Source organism: Capricornis sumatraensis, chromosome 20, assembly GCF_032405125.1.
Source record: "Capricornis sumatraensis isolate serow.1 chromosome 20, serow.2, whole genome shotgun sequence".
Classification (NCBI taxonomy): domain Eukaryota; kingdom Metazoa; phylum Chordata; class Mammalia; order Artiodactyla; family Bovidae; genus Capricornis; species Capricornis sumatraensis.
In genome coordinates this window covers 27,542,754-27,562,003 of record NC_091088.1, presented here as the reverse complement: position 1 = coordinate 27,562,003, position 19,250 = coordinate 27,542,754, and the positions used below count along the sequence as shown (strand labels likewise).

At 37.2% G+C, this 19,250-nt stretch overlaps 1 protein-coding gene across 4 annotated transcripts in view; it reads right to left on the bottom strand.

The window, feature by feature from the left end:
• Positions 1–15,499: 15,499 nt before the first annotated feature.
• CHD9 (chromodomain helicase DNA binding protein 9) overlaps positions 15,500–19,250 on the bottom strand; it is a 128,845-nt gene continuing 125,094 nt past the window's right edge. For all 4 annotated transcript variants that reach the window (XM_068992604.1, XM_068992605.1, XM_068992606.1 and 1 more), the window contains exon 38: positions 15,500–18,635. In XM_068992604.1, coding sequence (XP_068848705.1) covers positions 17,760–18,635 — 876 coding nt within the window. In that variant the 3' untranslated portion in view covers positions 15,500–17,759. The remainder of the gene's footprint in view (positions 18,636–19,250) is intronic.

Below are 19,250 nucleotides of genomic sequence, written 5' to 3'. Positions count from 1 at the left end.
TTCTTTTCCCAGCTATTTGTAAGACCTCCTCAGACAACCATTTTGCCTTTTTGCATTTCGTTTTCTTCAAATGATGTTCTCTGCATTTAAATTAAATAAGCAGGGTAACAGTATGCAGCATTGATGTACTCCTTTCCCAGTTTGGAACTGGTCCATTTTTCCATGTCCAGTTCTAACTGTTGTTTCTTGATCTGCATACAAGCTTCTCAGGAGACAGGTAAGGTGGTCTGGTATTCCCATCTCTTTAAGAATTTTCCACAGCTTGTTGTGATCCACACAGTCAAAGGATTTAGCATAGTCAATGAAGCACACTTTTAAAAAAATTCTCTTGCTTTTTCCATGATCCAGCGAATGTTGGCAATTTGATCTCTGGTTCCTCTGCCTTTTCTAAATACAGCTTGTACATCTGGAGTTTTCAGTTCACGTACTGCTGAAGCCTAGCTTGAAGGATTTTGAGAATTACATTGCTAATATGTGAAATCAGTGCAATTGTACAGTAGTTTGAACATTCTGGGATTGCCTTTCTATGGAATTGAAATGAATACTGACTTTTTTCAGGCTTTTGGCCACTGCTAAGTTTTCCAAATTTGCAAGCCACATAGACAGGCAAAAAAAAAAAAAATTCTCTTAAAAAATAAGCTACCCAATTTTTAAAATGAGCAGAACTGAATAGACATTTTCCCAAAAAGAATGGCCCATACAAATGGCCAAGAGGCACATGAAAAGATACTCAACGTCACTCATCATCAGGAAAATGCAAATCAAAACCACAATAAGATATCACCCTATACCTATCAGAATGCTGCTGCTGCTGCTAAGTCACTTCAGTCGTGTCCGACTCTGTGCGACCCCATAGACGACAGCCCACCAGGCTCCCCCGTCCCTGGGATTCTCCAGGCAAGAACACTGGAGTGGGTTGCCATTTCCTTCTCCAATGCATGAAAGGAAAAGTGAAAGTAAAGTCGCTCAGTTGTGCCCGACTCTTACAGACCCCATGGACTGCAGCCCACCAGGCTCCTCCGTTCATGGATTTTCCAGGAAGGAGTACTAGAGTGGTGTGCCATTGCCTTCTCTGACCTATCAGAATAGATATTATCAAAAAGGCTATAAATAACAAGTGTTGGCAAGGATGTGGAGGAAAAAAAAAACCTAGTACACTGTTTATGGGAATGTATATTGAGAAGCCACTATGGAAAATAATATGGAAGTTCCTCAAAATAAAGAAAAAAAAACTACCAGATGATCCAGCAATTCCACTTCTTGGTATTTATTGGAAGAAAATGAAATCACTAGCTCAGAAAGATATCTGCACCTCTGTATTCATAGGAGCATTATTTACAGCATCCAAGACATGGAAGTAACCTAAGTGTTCATTGACTGAATGGATAAAGATAGTTGTATATAGTGGAATATTATTCAGCCATAAGAAGAAGGAAATCCTGCTATTTGTGACAAGCATAGGCTCATGAGGGTATTATACTAAATGAAATAAGTCAGACAGAGAAAGACAAATACCATATGGTATCTGATATGTGAAATCTAAAATAAAGGAAAAACCAAAAGAAAACTCACAGATACAGAGAAGAGGTTGGTGGTTAGCAGAGGTGGGCAGGAGTGGGTAGGTGACATGGGTGATCATGGACAAAAGGTACAATCTTCCAGTTATAAATAGATAAGTTATGCGGATGTAAAGTACAGCATGGTGACTGCAGTTAAAATACCACATTGTATGTGTGAAGAAGAAATCTTAAAAGAAAGTAAACCTTAAAATTTCACATCACAAGGAAAAAAGTTGTACTTTTGTGTAGTTATAGATGTTAATAAACTTGTGATAATCATATATGTATATATATGCATACATACATCAAATCACTATGTTATATACCTAAGACTAATACAATGTTATATGTCAATTTTATCTCAATTTTTAAAAGAATTAAAAAAAAGAAATCAATCTTGGTTATTCCAGAGATTTGGTTCTTCAGTTCAGTTCAGTCACTCGGTCATGTCCGACTCTTCACGACCCCATGAATTGCAGCACGCCAGGCCTCCCTGTGCATCACCAACTCCCGGAGTTCACTCAGACTCACATCCATCGAGTCAGTGATGCCACCCAGCCATCTCATCCTCTGTCGTCCCCTTCTCCTCCTGCCCCCAATCCCTCCCAGCATCAGAGTCTTTTCCAATGAGTCAACTCTTCGCATGAGGTGGCCAAAGTACTGTAGTTTCAGCTTTAGCATCATTCCTTCCAAAGAAATCCCAGGGCTGATCTCCTTCAGAATGGACTGGTTGGATCTCCTTGCAGTCCAAGGGACTCTCAAGAGTCTTCTCCAACACCACAGTTCAAAAGCATCAATTCTTCGGCGCTCAGCCTTCTTCACAGTCCAACTCTCACATCCATACATGACCACAGGAAAAACCATAGCCTTGACTAGACAGACCTTATTCAGCAAAGTAATGTCTCTGCTTTTGAATATGCTGTCTAGGTTGGTCATAACTTTTCTTCCAAGGAGTAAGCATCTTTTAATTTCATGGCTGTAGTCACCATCTGCAATGATTTTGGAGCCCCAAAAAATAAAGTCTGACACTGTTTCCACTATTTCCCCATCTATTTCCCATGAAGTGATGGGACCAGATGCCATGATCTTCGTTTTCTGAATGTTGAGCTTTAAGCCAACTTTTTCACTCTCCTCTTTCACTTTCATCAAGAGGCTTTTTAGTTCCTCTTCACTTTCTGCCTTAAGGGTGGTGTCATCTGCATATCTGAGGTTATTGATATTTCTCCCGGCAATCTTGATTCCAGCTTGTGTTTCTTCCAGGCCAGCGTTTCTCATGATGTACTCTGCATATAAGTTAAATAAGCAGGGTGACAATATACAGCCTTGACATACTCCTTTTCCTATTTGGAACCAGTCTGTTGTTCCATGTCCATTTCTAACTGTTGCTTCCTGACCTGCATACAGATTTCTCAAGAGGCAGGTCAGGTGATCTGGTATTCCCATCTCTTTCAGAATCTTCCACAGTTTATTGTGATCCACACAAAGGCTTTGGCATAGTCAATAAAGCAGAAATAGATGTTTTTCTGGCACTCTCTTGCTTTTTCCATGATCCAGCAGATGTTGGCCATTTGATCTCTGGTTGCTCTGCCTTTTCTAAAACCAGCTTAACATCAGGAAGTTCACGGTTCACGTATTGCTGAAGCATGGCCTGGAGAATTTTGAGCATTACTTTACTAGTATGTGAGATGAGTGCAGTTGTGAGGTAGTTTGAGCATTCTTTGGCATTGCCTTTCTTTGGGATTTTGGGCTCTGATTATTCTTTCACTCGTTTATACATTCATTTACTTAGCCAGAGATTGTGCCATCCATCCACTCAAATATTCAACTGATGTTTAATGAGTGCCTATTATGTGTCAAGTACTTTGCCAAGCACTGAAGATATAGTAGTGAATGATAGATGCATGGTGTCTGCCCTCCAGAGTTTATGCTGACATGGGGAAAACAGACCTAGAACAAACAAATTGTCAAGTGTGAATATATTACAAAAAAAGAAAGTCAGGAAACTATAGGAGTGCATTCTGGAAGAGGTTTACCAGGCACAGGAGTAGGGCTGCCTGGGTGGGTGAAAGTGGACAAAGCCTTTCCCTTCTTCCCCTTCACTTCTGCAAGAAAAAAATCTAAAGGTTATAGCTAGTACAAAGGAAGGGTTCATTTCAGGCAGAGGAAAAAGCTTTAGGAAAGACTGTGCATCAGGAAAAAGCGTGATCCAAGAGTTGTAGGAATGAGAATGTGGTTGAAGTGTAAAAAGAAAGAGGAAAAGGCAGGAGGTATGGCTAGAGATGATGTCAAAGTCCTGGTTAAGATTTTGGACTTGATTCTAAAGGTGACTGGAAGGTTAAGGTTTTAGGGTAAGGAGAGCAGTAACACTCTGTTACCCAAACCTAGAAGAGTGTTCATCACTTAACAGGTATTCAACTAATATTTATTTAACTTAACACCTAGCTTGACATCAAGGCCTCTACTGAATTCTGTGAGGCCTAGGTCAAAATGAAATCAGTCATACCGATCAAACTGAATTCCTCAGTTTTCATTAAAGATGGAAACCTTTGTATAGCACAGGGAACTATATGCAATATTTTGTAGTAACCTACAAGGGAAAAGAATTTGAAAAATAATATATACATACTTAAATATATACACATATTTATAATATATGTGTATTATGTTTGTATGTATATATGTGTGTGTATATATATATATATATAGATAAATAAATATGTGTGTGTGTGTGTATGTGTTAGTTGTTTAGTCATGTCCGACTCTTTGTGACCCCATGGACTGTAACCCAGCAGGCTCCTCTGTCCATGGAATTCTCCAGGCAAGAATACTGGAGTGGGTTGACATTTGCTCCTCCAGGGGATCTTCCTGACCCAGGGTTCAAACCCAGAAGCAGGAAATGGCAATCTGCTCCAGTATTCTTGTCTGGAGAATCCATGGACAGAGGAGCCTGGTGGCCTTACAGTCCATGGGGCCACAAAAGAGTCAGAAGTGACTAAACAGCAACAGAAACATTATATAACTGAATCACTTTGTTATGCACCTGAAACTAACACAACTTTGTAAATCAACTATACTTGAATAAAAAAAGAAAAAAATTGCTAACCCTACCAGTCATTTCCCTCTCAAGTTAAACAATACTTTGGCCAGGATGAAATATCCTTCTCATGACCCCTCAGTCCTTTCACTGTGCACCCTGGAATGTCCAGCGTTTCCTCATGTCTCCCAGGTTCAAGGTCAGGAGCAAGGGCTGTGTCCCTTCTGCTGTCTCCTCTCTGCTGTCCCCTGGGCCCACTGGACCCTCACTCTCTCATCCTCAGGTCATGGAAGCCCACCCCCTATTGTCTCCGTTTTCTCCCCTCAGTAAGTGGCAACAACATTTTTCTGGTTGACTAGGTCAAGATACTTTGGAGTTATCCTTGATTCCTCTTTCTCTTACCTTCTCCATCTAATCCATCAGCTCCGTCTTCACCTTTTCAAAATCTAACCACCTCTCAGATCCTCCATTGCCCATTCTCTGCTCTGAGCATCCATCTTCTCTTACCAGCATCCTTGCAAAGTCCTTCCATCTGGCCTCTCTGTTTCTGTCTTGCCTTTTACCACAATTTCTTCTTCACATAGAAGCTGTAATGGTTAAATTTATGCATTAACGTGGCTGGGCCCCTGTGCCTAGGTATTTGGTCAAATACTGTTTAGGATGATTCTGTGAGGGTGTTTATAAATAAGATTTACATTTTAATCAGTGGACTTTGAGCAGATTGCTCTCCATAAGAAAATCACAATATAAAAATATACTTGCACCCCAGTGTTCATTGCAGCACTATTCATGGAAAGAACCTAATGTCCAATGATAGATAAAAGATGTGGTATACACTGACAATGGAATGTTACTCAGCCACAAAAAAGAGTGAAAATAATGCCATTTGCAGCAACATTAGATTGTCATACTGAGTGAAGTTAAAGACAAATATCATATGATATCGCTTATACGTGGAATCTAAAAAAAATGATACAAATAAACTTATATACAAAACAGAAATAGACCCATAGATATAGAAAACACACTTACGGTTACCAAAGGGGAAAGGTGGGGAGAGATGAATTAGAAGTTTGGGATTAACATATACACAATACCATACGTAAGATAATCAACAAGGACCCACTGTGCAGCACAGGGAACTATGTTCAGTATCTTGTAATGACCTATAAGGGAAAACAATCTTTTTCATATATATATGTGTGTACATATACATATATATGTATATATGTATGTGTATGTGTGTGTATATATATATGTATGTATGTGTCCAAATCACTTTGCTGTATACCTGAAACTAATACAACATTGTGAATCAACTATATTTCAATAAAATTTTTTTTTAAATAGGAAAAAACTAATTAAAAAAAAAAGACAGGGTGAGATCATCTTGGGAGTAAATGCATAGATGAGGAAAAACAAGGTTCCAGAATTCTTGCTTTTCCTCTTGATTCCCAGGGGATGCTCTTAGTTGAAGGAGCTGTTAGCCAGTTTGAGCCTCATGGATCAGCATGCAATAAATGTAGTTGAAGTGGTAGAGATTTCCACATCTCAGCAGGGGCTCCAGTAGGGAGACAAAGAGGGTATTTATTAAGCTTAAACATTTAAAGATTTCACATTGAGCTTGTACACTGTGCCTTCTGTCAGTTTTTAAAAGTAGCTTTATTAAGATACAATTCACATAGTATAAAATTCGCCCACTTAAAGTATACAGTGCAGTTGTTTTTAGTTTATTATATTCACGGTTATGCAACAAACCAAAATCTGTTGAGAACATTTCCATCATATCAAGGAGACATCCATCCCATACACATGAGCAGTTCAATGGCCCCAACCCTAGGCAACTACTAGTATACTTTCTCTCTCTATGACAGTGTTAGTCGCTCAGTCATGTCCAACTCTGAGACCCCATGGACTGTAGCCCACCAGGCTCCTCTGTCCATAGAATTCTCCAGGAAAGAATACTGGAGTGGGCTGCCATTTCCTGCTCCAGGGGATCTTCCTGATCCAGAATCGAACCCAGGTCTCCCACATTGCAGGTAGATTCTTTTACCATCTGAGCCACCAAGGAAGCCTTATCTATCTGACCTATAGACTATATCTCGATCTCTATAGATTTGCCTGTTCTAGACATTTCACATAAATAGAATCATACACTATGTGGTCTTTGTGACAGTTTCTATCACTTAGCATAATGTTTTCAAGGTTTATCCATGTTGCAGCATGTATCAGTACTTCATGCTTTTTATTGTTGAGTAATATTTTGTTTTATGGGTATCAGTTCAGTTCAATTCACTCAGTCGTGTCCGACTCTGTGACCCCATGGACTGCAGTACGCCAGGCCTCCCTGTCCATCACCAACTTCCAAGTTTACTCAAACTCATGTCCCTTGAGTTGGTGATGCCACCCAACCATCTCATCCTCTGTCGTTCCCTTCTCCTCTCACCTTCCATCTTTCTCAGCATCAGGGTCTTTTCCAATGAGTCAGTTCTTCCCATCAAGTGGCCAAAGTATTGGAGTTTCAGCTTCTGTACCAGTCCTTCCAATGAATATTCAGGACTGATTTCCTTTAGGATGGACTGGTTGGATCTCCTTGCAGTCCAAAGGACTCTCAAAAGTCTTCTCCAACACCACAGTTCAAAAGCATCAATTCTTCAGCACTCAGCTTTCTTTATAGTCCAAATTTCACATCCATACATGACTACTGGAAGAACCATAGCTTTGACTAGTCGGACCTTTGTTGGCAAAGTAATGTCTCTGCTTTTTAATATGCTATCTAGGTTGGTCACAACTTTACTTCCAAGGAGCAAGCATCTTTTAATTTCATGGCTGCAGTCACCATCTGCAGTGATTTTGGAGTCCAGAAAAATATAGTCTGTCACTGTTTCCATTGATTCCCCATCTTTTTGCCATGAAGTGATGGGACCAGATGCCATGATCTTCGTTTTCTGAATGTTGAGCTTTAAGCCAACTTTTTCACTCTCCTCTTTCACTTTCATCAAGAGGCTCTTTAGTTCTTTTTCACTTTTTGCCATAAGGGTGGTGTCATCTGCATATCTGAGGTTACTGAGATTTCTCCCAGCAATCTTGATTCCAGCTTGTGCTTCTTCCAGCCCAGCGTTTCTCATGATGTACTCTGCATATAAGTTAAATAAGCAGGGTGACAATATAGAGCCTTGATGTACTCCTTTTCTTGTTTGGAACCAGTCTGTTGTTCCCTATCCCATTCTAATTGTTTCTTCCTGAACTGCATATAGATTTCTCAGGAGGAAGGTCAGGTGGTCTGGTATTCCCATCTCTTGAAGATTTTCCACAGTTTGTTGTGATCCACACAGTCAAAGGATTTACCATAGTCAATAAAGCAGAAGTAGATGTTTTTCTGGAACTCTTCTGCTTTTTCAATGATTTAATGGATGTCGGCAGTTTGATCTCTGGTTCCTCCGACTTTTCTAAAACCAGCTTGAACATGTGGAAGTTCCCAGTTCATTTACTGTTGAAGACTGGCTTGGAGAATTTTGAGCATCACTTTGCTAGCGTGTAAGATGAGTGCAATTGTGCGGTAGTTTGAGCATGCTCTGGCCTTGCCTTTCTTTGGGATTGGAATGAAAACTGACCTTTTCCAGTTCCATGGCCACCGCTGAGTTTTCCAAATTTGCTGGCATATTGAGTGCAGCACTCTCACAGCATCATATTTTAGGATTTGAAATAGCTCTACTGGAATTCCATCACCTCCACTAGCTTTGTTCATAGTGATGCTTCCTAAAGCCCACTTGACTTTGGACTCCAGGATGTCTGGCTCTAGGTGAGTGATCACACCATTGTGGTTATCTGGGTCATGAAGATCTTTTTTGTATAGTTCTTTTGTTTATTCTTGCCACCTCTTCTTAAAATCTTCTCCTTCTGTTAGGTCCATACCATTTATTTCCTTTATTGTTCCCATCTTTGCATGAAATGTTCCGTTGGTATCTCTAATTTTCCTGAAGAGATCTCTAGTCTTTCCCATTCTATTGTTTTCCTCTATTTCTTTGCATTGATCACTGAGGAAGGCTTTCTTATCTCTGCTGTTCTTTGGAACTCTGTATTCAAATGGGTGTATCTTTCCTTTTCTCCTTTGCCTTTCGCTTCTCTTCTTTTCACAGCTATTTGTAAGGCCTCCTCAGACAACCATTATTTCTTTTTGCATCTTTATGTTGGGGATGGTCTTGATCCCTGCCTCCTGTACAATATCACGAATGTCTATCCCTAGTTCTTCAGGAACTCAGTCTATCAGATCTAATCCCTTGAATCTATTTCTCACTTCCACTGTATAATTGTAAAGGATTTAAGTCATACCTGAAAGGTGTAGTGGTTTTCCCTACTTTCTTCAATTTAAGTCAGAATTTGGCAATAAGGAGTTCATGATCTGAGCCACAGTCAGCCCCCAGTCTTGTTTTTGCTGACTGTATAGAGCTTCCCCATCTTTGGCTGCAAAGAATATAATCAGTCTGATTTCGGTATTGACCATCTGGTGATGTCCATGTGTAGAGTCTTCTCTTGTGTTGCTGGAAGAGGGTGTTTGCTATTGCAGTGCTACTGCAGTGCGTTCTCTTGGCAAAACTCTACTAGGTTTTTCTCTGCTTCTTTCTGTACTCCAAGGCCAAATTTGCCTGTTACTCCAGGTATTTCTTGACTTCCTACGTTTGCATTTCAGTCCCCTATAATGAAAAGGACATCTGTGGATGTTAGTTCTAGAAGGTCTTGTAGGACTTCATAGAACCATTCAACTTCAGCTTCTTCAGCATTACTGGTCAGGGCATAGACTTGGATTACTGTGATATTGAATGGTTTGCTTTGGAAATGAACAGAGCTCATTTTGTCATTTTTGGTATATTTATGGGTATATCATGTTTTATTTACCCATTCATTAATTGATGGTCATTTGAGATTTTTATACTCTTGGGCTATTGCAGATAAAATGAATGTTTGTTTACAAGCTTTTGTGTGGACATGTTTTCATTTCTTTGAGTATACACCTAGGAATAGAATTGCTGTCATAAGGGAATACTGCAAGAAATCGCAAAGTTGTGTTGAAAAGTGGTTGCATCATTGTACATTCCTCCAGCAATATGTGAGTTCTAACTTCTCCACATCACTGCTAACCCAAGTTATTATCTGTTTTTTTGATTCTGGCCATTCCGAGGAGTATGGCATTATATCTCTTTTTGGTTTTGATTTACGTTTATCTGATGGCTAATAATGCTGAATATCTTTTTGTGTGCTTATTTGCTATTTTTTATATCTTCTTTGAAGAAATGTCTTAATCTTTTGCCCATTTCACAACTGTATTTTTGTCTCTATTACTGAATTGTAAGAGATCTTTACATATTCTGGTAGAAGTAGTTTATCAGATACATGATTTGCAATTTTCCCCCTGTTCTATGGGTTTTTTAACTTTCTTAAAGGTATCCTTTGAAGAACTAAAGACTTTAATTTTGATGAAGTCCAACTTTTATATAACTGAGTCATTTTGTTGTACACCTGAAATAAATACAAATTGTGAATCAACTATACTTCAATTAAAAAAAAGGAAAAAAACATACAAATGCTCCCAGTCATTTCTCTCTTGGGTTACTTTGGCCAATCTAGATGTCTTCCGTTGTTGTTTTCCTTTGCTTTGGATAGAATCTGCAGAACAATGTTGAATAATAGTAGTAAGAGCGGACATCCTAGTCTTGTCTTCACTTGGGAGAAAATATTCTTTAACCATTACGCACTGATGTTAGTTGTAGGTTTTTCATAAATGACCTTTATTGAGCACAGTGTAATCTAGCTTTTTTGTTAATCATGAAATGGTGTTGGACTTTGTAAAATGTCTTTTCTGCATCTATTGAGATACTCATGTTCCCCCCTCCCCCGCTTTCCCATTAACAGTGCATTGATTATTCTCATATTGTTGAACCATCCTTGCATTCTTGAGATAGAATCAGTTTGGTCGTTGTCTACAGTATCTTTCATGTACTGCTGGATTCAGTTTGCTAGCAACTTGTTAAGAATTTTGGCATCTGTATTCCTAAGGGATATTTATTTCCAGTTTTCTTACAATGCTTGTCTAACTTTGGTACTGAGATATATTCACCTATAAAACAAGTTGGGAATTGTTTTCTTTTCCATTTGAATATGTGATGAATAGTTATTTTAATTTTTTTTTTCATCCCTCAGTGAAGCTGCCAGTCTAGGGATTATGTTGTGGATAGTTTTTGTTTTTAATTAGTAATTCAGTCTCTTTATTATACTGTTATTATAGTTTCTATTTCTTGTTTCAGTTTCACTAGGTTGTGTTCTTGAAATTTATCCATTTCATCTAGGTTATCTAATTTATTGGCATATAATTATTCATAATATTCTCTTACAATCATTTTAATTTCTGTAATATTGGTACAAATGATGTTCTCTCGAGTCTAGTAATTTTTCTTTTTCCTTGTAATGCCACGTGGCTTGCAGTATCTGTTTCCCACCATGGATTGTACCAAGGCCTCCATCAGTGAAAGTGCAGAGTTCCAATCACTGGACCACCAAGAAATTCCCTGATTCTAGTAAGTTGAGTCTTGTCTTTTTTGGTTGATCAGTCTAGCTAAAAGTTTGTCAATTTTGTTGATCTTTTTAAAGAATTATGTTTTGGTTTCACTAATTTTCTCTATTTTGTATTCCAGTAGTTATGCTCTTGTCTTTATTTCCTTACTTCTTGTCTTGGGTTTAGTTTGAGCTTTTCCTAAAGTAGAAAGTTTGGTTGATTTGCGATTTTTTTAAAATGTAGATACTTAGAGCTATACATTTCCCTTCATGCACTGGTTTGTTTATATGATGTCTTGCTATATTACTTGTTTCCATTCATTTCAAAATATTTTATAACTTCCTCAGAGATTTCCTTGACTCATTATTGATGTTGTTAGTTTTCACATATTTGTAAATTTCCAAGCTTTGTTACTGATTTCTAACTTCATCCCACTGTGACTAGAGAACATACTTTGTATGACTTAATATTTTTAAATTTGAGAACTTTGGATTTGCTATGCGGTCTATCCTGGAGAATGGTCTTTGTGTACTCTAAGAACATGTATTCTGCTATTGCTGGGTGGTGTCCAATAGATGTTTCTTAGATCTAGTTGATTTATAATGTCCTTCAAATCAGTTTGTTGATCTTCTGCCTACTTGCTCTATCCATTATGGAAAGTGAGCTATTAGTCTCCTACTATCGTTGCTGCCTTGTACATTTTTCCTTTTAGTTTTGTTAGTTTTTCTTCATGTATTTTGTGGACCTGTTATTAGGTGCACATATGTCGATAATTGTTTTATTTTCCTGAGAGACCGACCCTTCAGTTATTGTAAAATGTTCTCCTTTATCTCTAGTAACATTTGTTTTTTTGTTTGTTCTCAAATCTATTACTCTTTTCCCAGTATAGACACTCTTAGGGCTACTTCATACATACCATTGATATTATCATGTTATCTATGATAGATATGATCTAAATCATTTATACCTGAGTAACTCACATATACATATAAATGCATGCATTACTTAGATTATGACCAATCCAACGCAGGCATGTCAAATCAGTGGAGAGATTATACACTACACACTGCTAGGACAGTGCTTCTTTTTGGAGAAATTTAGATTCCTTATTTTGGAGAAATTTAGATTCCTTACCAAAATAAACTCTAATAAGGGTCTATTTCTAATCTATTAAATTGACAAAGGTTTTAAAAAGTGGAATGAGAAAGCCCTTAAAAATATGAAACATTCTTTAATGTCATGGGAAGATATTAGTATGATATGGTAAATGAAAAAAGGTTACAAAATGGCATGTATAGTTTAACCTTACTCTTATTAAAATAATATATAACATGTATATCCAAATAATAACTCAAAGGTTAACAATTATGTCTGCATATTCAACATGAGATTTTTGTTTACTTTGTGCTTCTCTTCCTCTCTTCTTCCTCATGATTCTCTATAATAGTCTTATTTTTAACTAAGAAAAATGAAGAACAATTTAAAAATTTATTATGATATTAAGATGTGGTTATACACACACACAATTGAAATTTATTATGATATTAAGATGTGGTTATACACACACACAATTAAAATACTCAGCCATAGAAAAAAATGAAATTTTGACATTTTTGGCAACACAGACAGATTTGGAGGGTATTATGCTAAGTGAAATAAGTCAGACAAATACTGTGTGATATCACTTATATGTAGAATCTAAAATATGTGACAAGGATATATTATACAACATGGGGAATATAGCCAATATTTTATAATAACTATAAATGGAATATAACCTTTAAAAATTGTGAATCTCTATATTGCACACTATAATTTATATAATGGGCTTTCCTGGTGGCTCAGTGGTAAAGAACAAACTTGCCAATGCAGGAGACATGAGTTTGACCCCTGGGTTGGGAAGATCGCCTAGAGAAGGAAACGGCAACCTAATCCAGTATTCTTCCCTGGGAAATCCCATGGACAGAGGAGCCTTGTGGGGTATAGTCCACAGAGCTGCAAAAGAGTCAAACACGACTTACTGGCTGAACAACAACTGTTTACGTAATACTGTATATCAACCATACTTCAATTAAAAAATGTTATTTTTGCCTGTTAGCAATGGCTAAGATGATTTCAAATGCAATACACAGTATTAGTAAGAAATAAAATCATACATAAAATGTATGTTGCTAACGGTAGAATGACCTGTTAACTAATGTCATCACTGGCACTGGCAACACAAATGAAAAACCTTAAAAACAGAAGTATTTCAATTCTAGGGTTTAAGCACATCATTAAAGGTGGATGCAAAAAATGAATATATAAACTCAACTGTCCATTTTTAGGTTTTTGGTTAGATAAATTCCATCTTTATAAGCAATATGTATTAAAAATCACATTGCAGCATACTTATTGACATACAGGCCTGTATATTAAAAGGCAAAACAGCAAACATTATGTCCTGTATAATACTGATTTAATAGGAAAATGTTTCCTAAAGCTACCGACAAACTACCACAAACTACATGGCTTCAAACAATAGAAATTTACTCCTACCAGAGTTTAGGCCAGAAGTACAAAATCAAGGTGTTGGCAAGGCTGGCTCCTCCCGGAGGCTCTGCAGGAGAATCCGCTTCACGCTTCTCTCCCAGCTCCTCGTGACGCTGGCAATGCTTGGTGCTCCGCGGCTGGTAGCTGCGTTGCGCTGATCTCTGCGTATTGTCTCATGGCCCCCTCCCTGTGCTCATGTCCTCTTCTCTTCTCTGAAGGACACCAGTCATTGGGTTTCGGGCCCTCCTTAATTTAGTATGACTGCATCTTAACTGATTTTATCCGCCAAGATCCTATTTCCAATTAAGGTCACATTCTGAAGTTCTGGGTTGACATGAATTTTTTAAAGACACTATTCAACCCACTATATGTATACATGCTATGCTATGCTAAGTCACTTCAGTCGTGTCCGACTCTGTGCGACCCCATAGACGGCAGCCCACCAGGCTCCCGTCCCTGGGATTCTCCAGGAAAGAACACTGGAGTGGGTTGCCATTTCCTTCTCCAATGCATGAAAGTGAAAAGTGAAAGTGAAGTTGTTCAGTCGTGTCTGACCCTCAGCGACCCCATCAACTGCAGCCTACCAGGGTCCTCTGTCCATGGGATTTTCCACGCGAGAGTACTGGAGTGGGGTACCACTGCTGTCTCTGATGTATATAATGTACATATAAATAAGACTGGATAGCTCCATGAACAGTATTTCAGGGTAGGTTGACGGATAATTTAAATAATTTTTTATTTTTCTGCATTTAAAAATAAATAGCTATGTTCTGGAGTTGCATTTATGTTAAGTTCTAAATTTACTGTGTGAGTTGAACATCACCTGTAGCCAAAAATTACTCTCCCTGCAACTCACTCTTTTTCTTCCTACAGCTCAAAATATATAGAAAAAATACATCATTTTGTATGCAATGTCTTGCAAAAACATCCAACATAGCCAATTCTTCTTCCAGCACTGAAAATATTACTGATCCTCTGGGTAAGCATTAGATGAAGCAGTTGACTTTTGTTTACCTTATTTTACAAAAATGAAAAAAAAAAAAAAGGTTTTCTAAGCATGACAGTATAATTCAATGTGGTCAAGTTAAATGAGTGAGTGATGAGACTCCACTGTTCCACTCTGACAGTTTGGGGGAAAACAAATTTCTTTTGTATTTACAAAAAGAAAAAAAACAGCCAAACACTACAAACAAGTGATAAATTAGAAAAGCCTCTAAGACCAAGGGAAAAATAGTTACTGATTTCCAAAATGGATTTCTTTAAGAGGTTAGGTGTATCTGTGAGCCTTTCTGGATTTTTAAAGGTCCAGGAGAAGAGAACTTAAGGAAATAGTAAGATTGTGGGTATAATTATAGCCTGCTTCTGTCTCGTAAAAATTCTTCCAATGTTCACTTTCCTTTTAAAGATTTATGACTAATGTTTCTTTCATAACTGGAATAAACTACATATAAAATAATAAAAGTATTGTCATGTACAGAGGCTGACATCATGGGTAGTCAAAGAATATGTTTAATAAAAAATAATTAAACTTCCATTTGCTCTATAGAACATCATAGAAAGTAATTTAATAAATTACAAATGACTTTTTAAGACGTTTGCTCAACTACAGAAAGCAAATTCAGACTACACAAAACACAACTGGTAAATATTGCAAATGTCCAAAAGAAAAATTGGACTAAGACTTGAATCATGAAACCTGAAACAGGGCTATAAATACAAGGCAATAACAGCTATAATTCTTTTAGTAACTACCAACACATACTTGGATATCCTTTCAACTGCAACTTTAGTATTATGTAATTCTACTGATTTCTTTCTTTCTTATAACCCTTAACTTTACATAACCATGTTTGCGTGTTTTTTTTTTTAAGCTGATAGCTGGACAACTTTTCCCCAATCAGTACTAGATAGAAATATCTTGAATCCCAAGAGAATGTTTAAAGTTAATATTAGCCTTAATGCTTTGAAAACTGCAACTGCCTTTATTACATAGAAAGAGAATCACTAAGATGTTAACCAAATTCATTTGATCTAATTAGGAAAATACTTTATCTCATAAATTTGATATAAATTAGATTTTACTGACAAGATCTAGGGTTTTTTATTTCCCTTTTAAACTGGAGACAGAAAGGAATGAAGATCATGTGGGCAGGACTAGAGGGAGAGAAGGGAAACATGGATGGTGCTGAAATACTCCACCGGCAACCTAAGTTAACTGTGTTTGAAAACTTTGGCTATCTCATAGGTGTATTCTAGTTAAACAAAAGTGCAATACTGCAAAGGGAAGATACTAAATATGTAATATATCATTTTCATGATGAAGAATTACTACCCACTTCTCCTGGAAGGGCATTATAGTGACTATTGCTAAGACATTGCATAAAGGACTATCAATTCAAAGTACTATTTTGGGAAAATACAAAAATCAATACAATCCCAATGGAACTGATAAAATTTTGTAAATACATGTAACACTGTCTCTCTAATAAGGGATTATTTTACATACAGAAACATAATTTACTGGTAAAGGTCTTGGAAGATCCAATATAATTGCTTAATTCCTGACACAGCAATAGAGTTGTAGCAAAACAAACTGAAAGTTAATTTTTCTGTGGGAGAGAAGTGGGGTAGTTTTCCCCCTAGCAAAGTTTGTCACTGACTTATTTATTTAAGTACCAGAACAATGCTTATCTCTCCTTAGGATGTAAATGGTATTTTATAACCAATTCGGCTCTGTTTTCAATGTATATGAAGGTGAACCTGGACCTCTACCTTGTCAGAATAATAGCAGCTTTAGCAGGAGAAACTGTATCATAAATCAAATATCAGACAAATTTTACATGGTAAAGGGTTCTAAGAAATTGATCAGAAACCTTAGGCTTCCTTTTTTTGTGGTTTACAGGAATAATGTATATATTTTTTGAGATTATTAAAAGTGCATTTTCAAAATGGGCAACTCAGTATATTTAATATAAACTGATAACCCAACACTGATTCTGGGCCAACATTTAGTCTGCTTATACCTAGAAATGCAAAATGAATTTAGACTATCTGCATATTACTTTACCTTATTATCTGTTAATTTTGGAATATTTCCATGACATAAAACACAAATAGAAATCTACACAAATAAAGCAAACAAACAATTTCTTTTACATGAAGTATGCTGTGTTGAAAAGTTCTTTTCAGTGGTATTTCATGATTTACCTTTTCTGAACCCTGGAAACAGACATTACTCATCTGAGACATAATTATTTCTAATAGGAGGCCAAACTTTGAAAAGTTAAAACTAAATGTGTCTAGAGGGTGTCAAAGTCACATGACACAGGATTATTTTATGACTTAATTTTACTGATTTCAGAGTTAAGCTCAGCAAAATGCAAGTCATATTTCTTGCCCGATTAACATGATATATAGGATGTGTTTAAAAAACCCCTGAAAACAAGTATAGAATTAGAAACGAATGTAAACTTCCTAAACTAACTCAGCTGAGGTAACAGGTAGCCAGTTAAATTGGCCGATTGGGAAACTTATTTCTTCTTTAAAACACACTTGTACCTGAATTGGAAATATCAGCAGTGCATCACAACACTAGAGCATTTTCATGTAATTAAAGCAATGGATGGTGATGTAGATTCTACAGCTTTCATGACATTCATTAGCTGCCCAAATTATTGCTGAGTTTTGATCTGTAAATTATAGGTGTCAAGGAGGCTGTAAAACTATATTCAAATTAAATCAGTAATATGCATAAAGTATTCTGTGTTCACTGCAAATATATTAAATATACAACTCTCATTGAGCATAATTTTCATAAAATTAACCCCCAACAAAATTATAATGCCTTTTGTTGTAATTTTACACCTTTATGTATTTGATAGTACATACGAGTTCAGAAACTTATGAATCTTAAGAAATATTACATGCAAAACGTCTCTGAAAGCAGTTTGCACTTCTAAACAAATAACTGAAATGTTCGGTCAGTAAGTTATTGATGCACTCAACACTGGTGTATTTACAATTAATAATTAAAGGGGAAAAAAAAAATCCAAAATCAGTTCATAATTTAAGTGCAGTCTGGGAATCAGTCTTCATTACTAGAATCTGAATCCTCGGATGACGATGATGTACTATCAGATCCAGATGAAGCATCGGCTTTCTCTGAACCCTCATCTGTGCTGTTTTCGTGGAGAGGACTTGGTTCAGTTCCCCCTTTGTCTTCCTGATCTCTAACTCTGGAATCTTCTTCCTTTACTTCCACAGACTTAGATGAGCCTAAGTCACTGTTTTTGTTTTTCTGTACATCAAAAGTGTTGGACTGAGACAAAGTTGGAATATGAAGATTAAGGCCTGGAGTGAGAAGCATCCCTGGATAAAGAATATTAGATAGTAACAGTGGGTTCAGAGCTAACGGGCTGGCAGCTGCAGCTGTACTTAACGCAGCAGTAGAGGGTGCAGGAGAACTTGACACCGAGTTGTCACCGCCGTTCTCGGGGTTTTGGCTCTCTGTCCTTTCTCTTTTCTCTTCTACCTCCTTAGAGTCATTTCCCTTTTTATCTTCTGTTCCGGATTCTGTCGGCTTTGTCAGGAGTCCTCCCATACCCAACAGATTTGGCAACCCAGTCATTCCCGACAGCAGCATGGGGAACATGGCGGCCACATTTTTAGCTTCTCCTCCAGAAGAAAGGCCAGCAGGCATTCCCATCAGCCCTGCAGTCACTTGCAGTGATTGCAAGTTTTGTAGGTTTTGTTGTAAGGCCTGAAGAGTTGTGAGGTCCACACCTGGAAGTAATCCATTGGCTAACAAAGGATTGCCTGAAATACTGGTAGCAGTTGCAGCTGCTGCCGCCGCAGTGGCCTTCGCAATTCCACTTTTAGGTCGTCTCCCTCGCCTGCTTACTTCCTCTCTTACCACAGGACCAGTGAGAATACGTTCATACATACTTTCTGGAAGAAATCCCTAAAAAAAAAAAAAAAAAATTCATCAACAATAACCATTTTAAAATAAAATCAATATCTATTAACTTATGATACAAATAAGCCATTAAAAATATGAAATTATTCATAAACTTATTCTGGATTGATACAAAATAACCAATTATGAAAGAGAGAACCCAGTTTTATCTTATTTTTAAGTAGGGCTTGAAACAGTTCTTCCACTTCTCATTTTATCTTAAGAGAGCCTCTGGTTCTCTTTTATGACTGCAAGGCACAGGTTTGTAAAATAGTTCTGGAAACTGGAAAATCCAAAAAATTTTATTACTGCCATGCCCTTAAATTGTTCACATCACCAGAAGACTAAAGAAATGCCCTTCTTCTAATCTGGAAGAACAGTGTGGAAAGGGACAGAAGTAAGAAATGATTAAAATGAGATGCTTCTGACTCTTTTCTGACTATCACTTTGGAAATAATGGAGATAGAGCCAAGATGGAAAAGATACTCAATGGGGAAAAAAATCACTTGGCTCAGAACAGTAGTAGCACCTGCAGACTGGGAAGCACCAAGTCCTGAGTGGAGAACAACCTATGCTACTTTCTTGAAATTCCCCCAAGATTTTCTGGGGTTCAAAATTCCT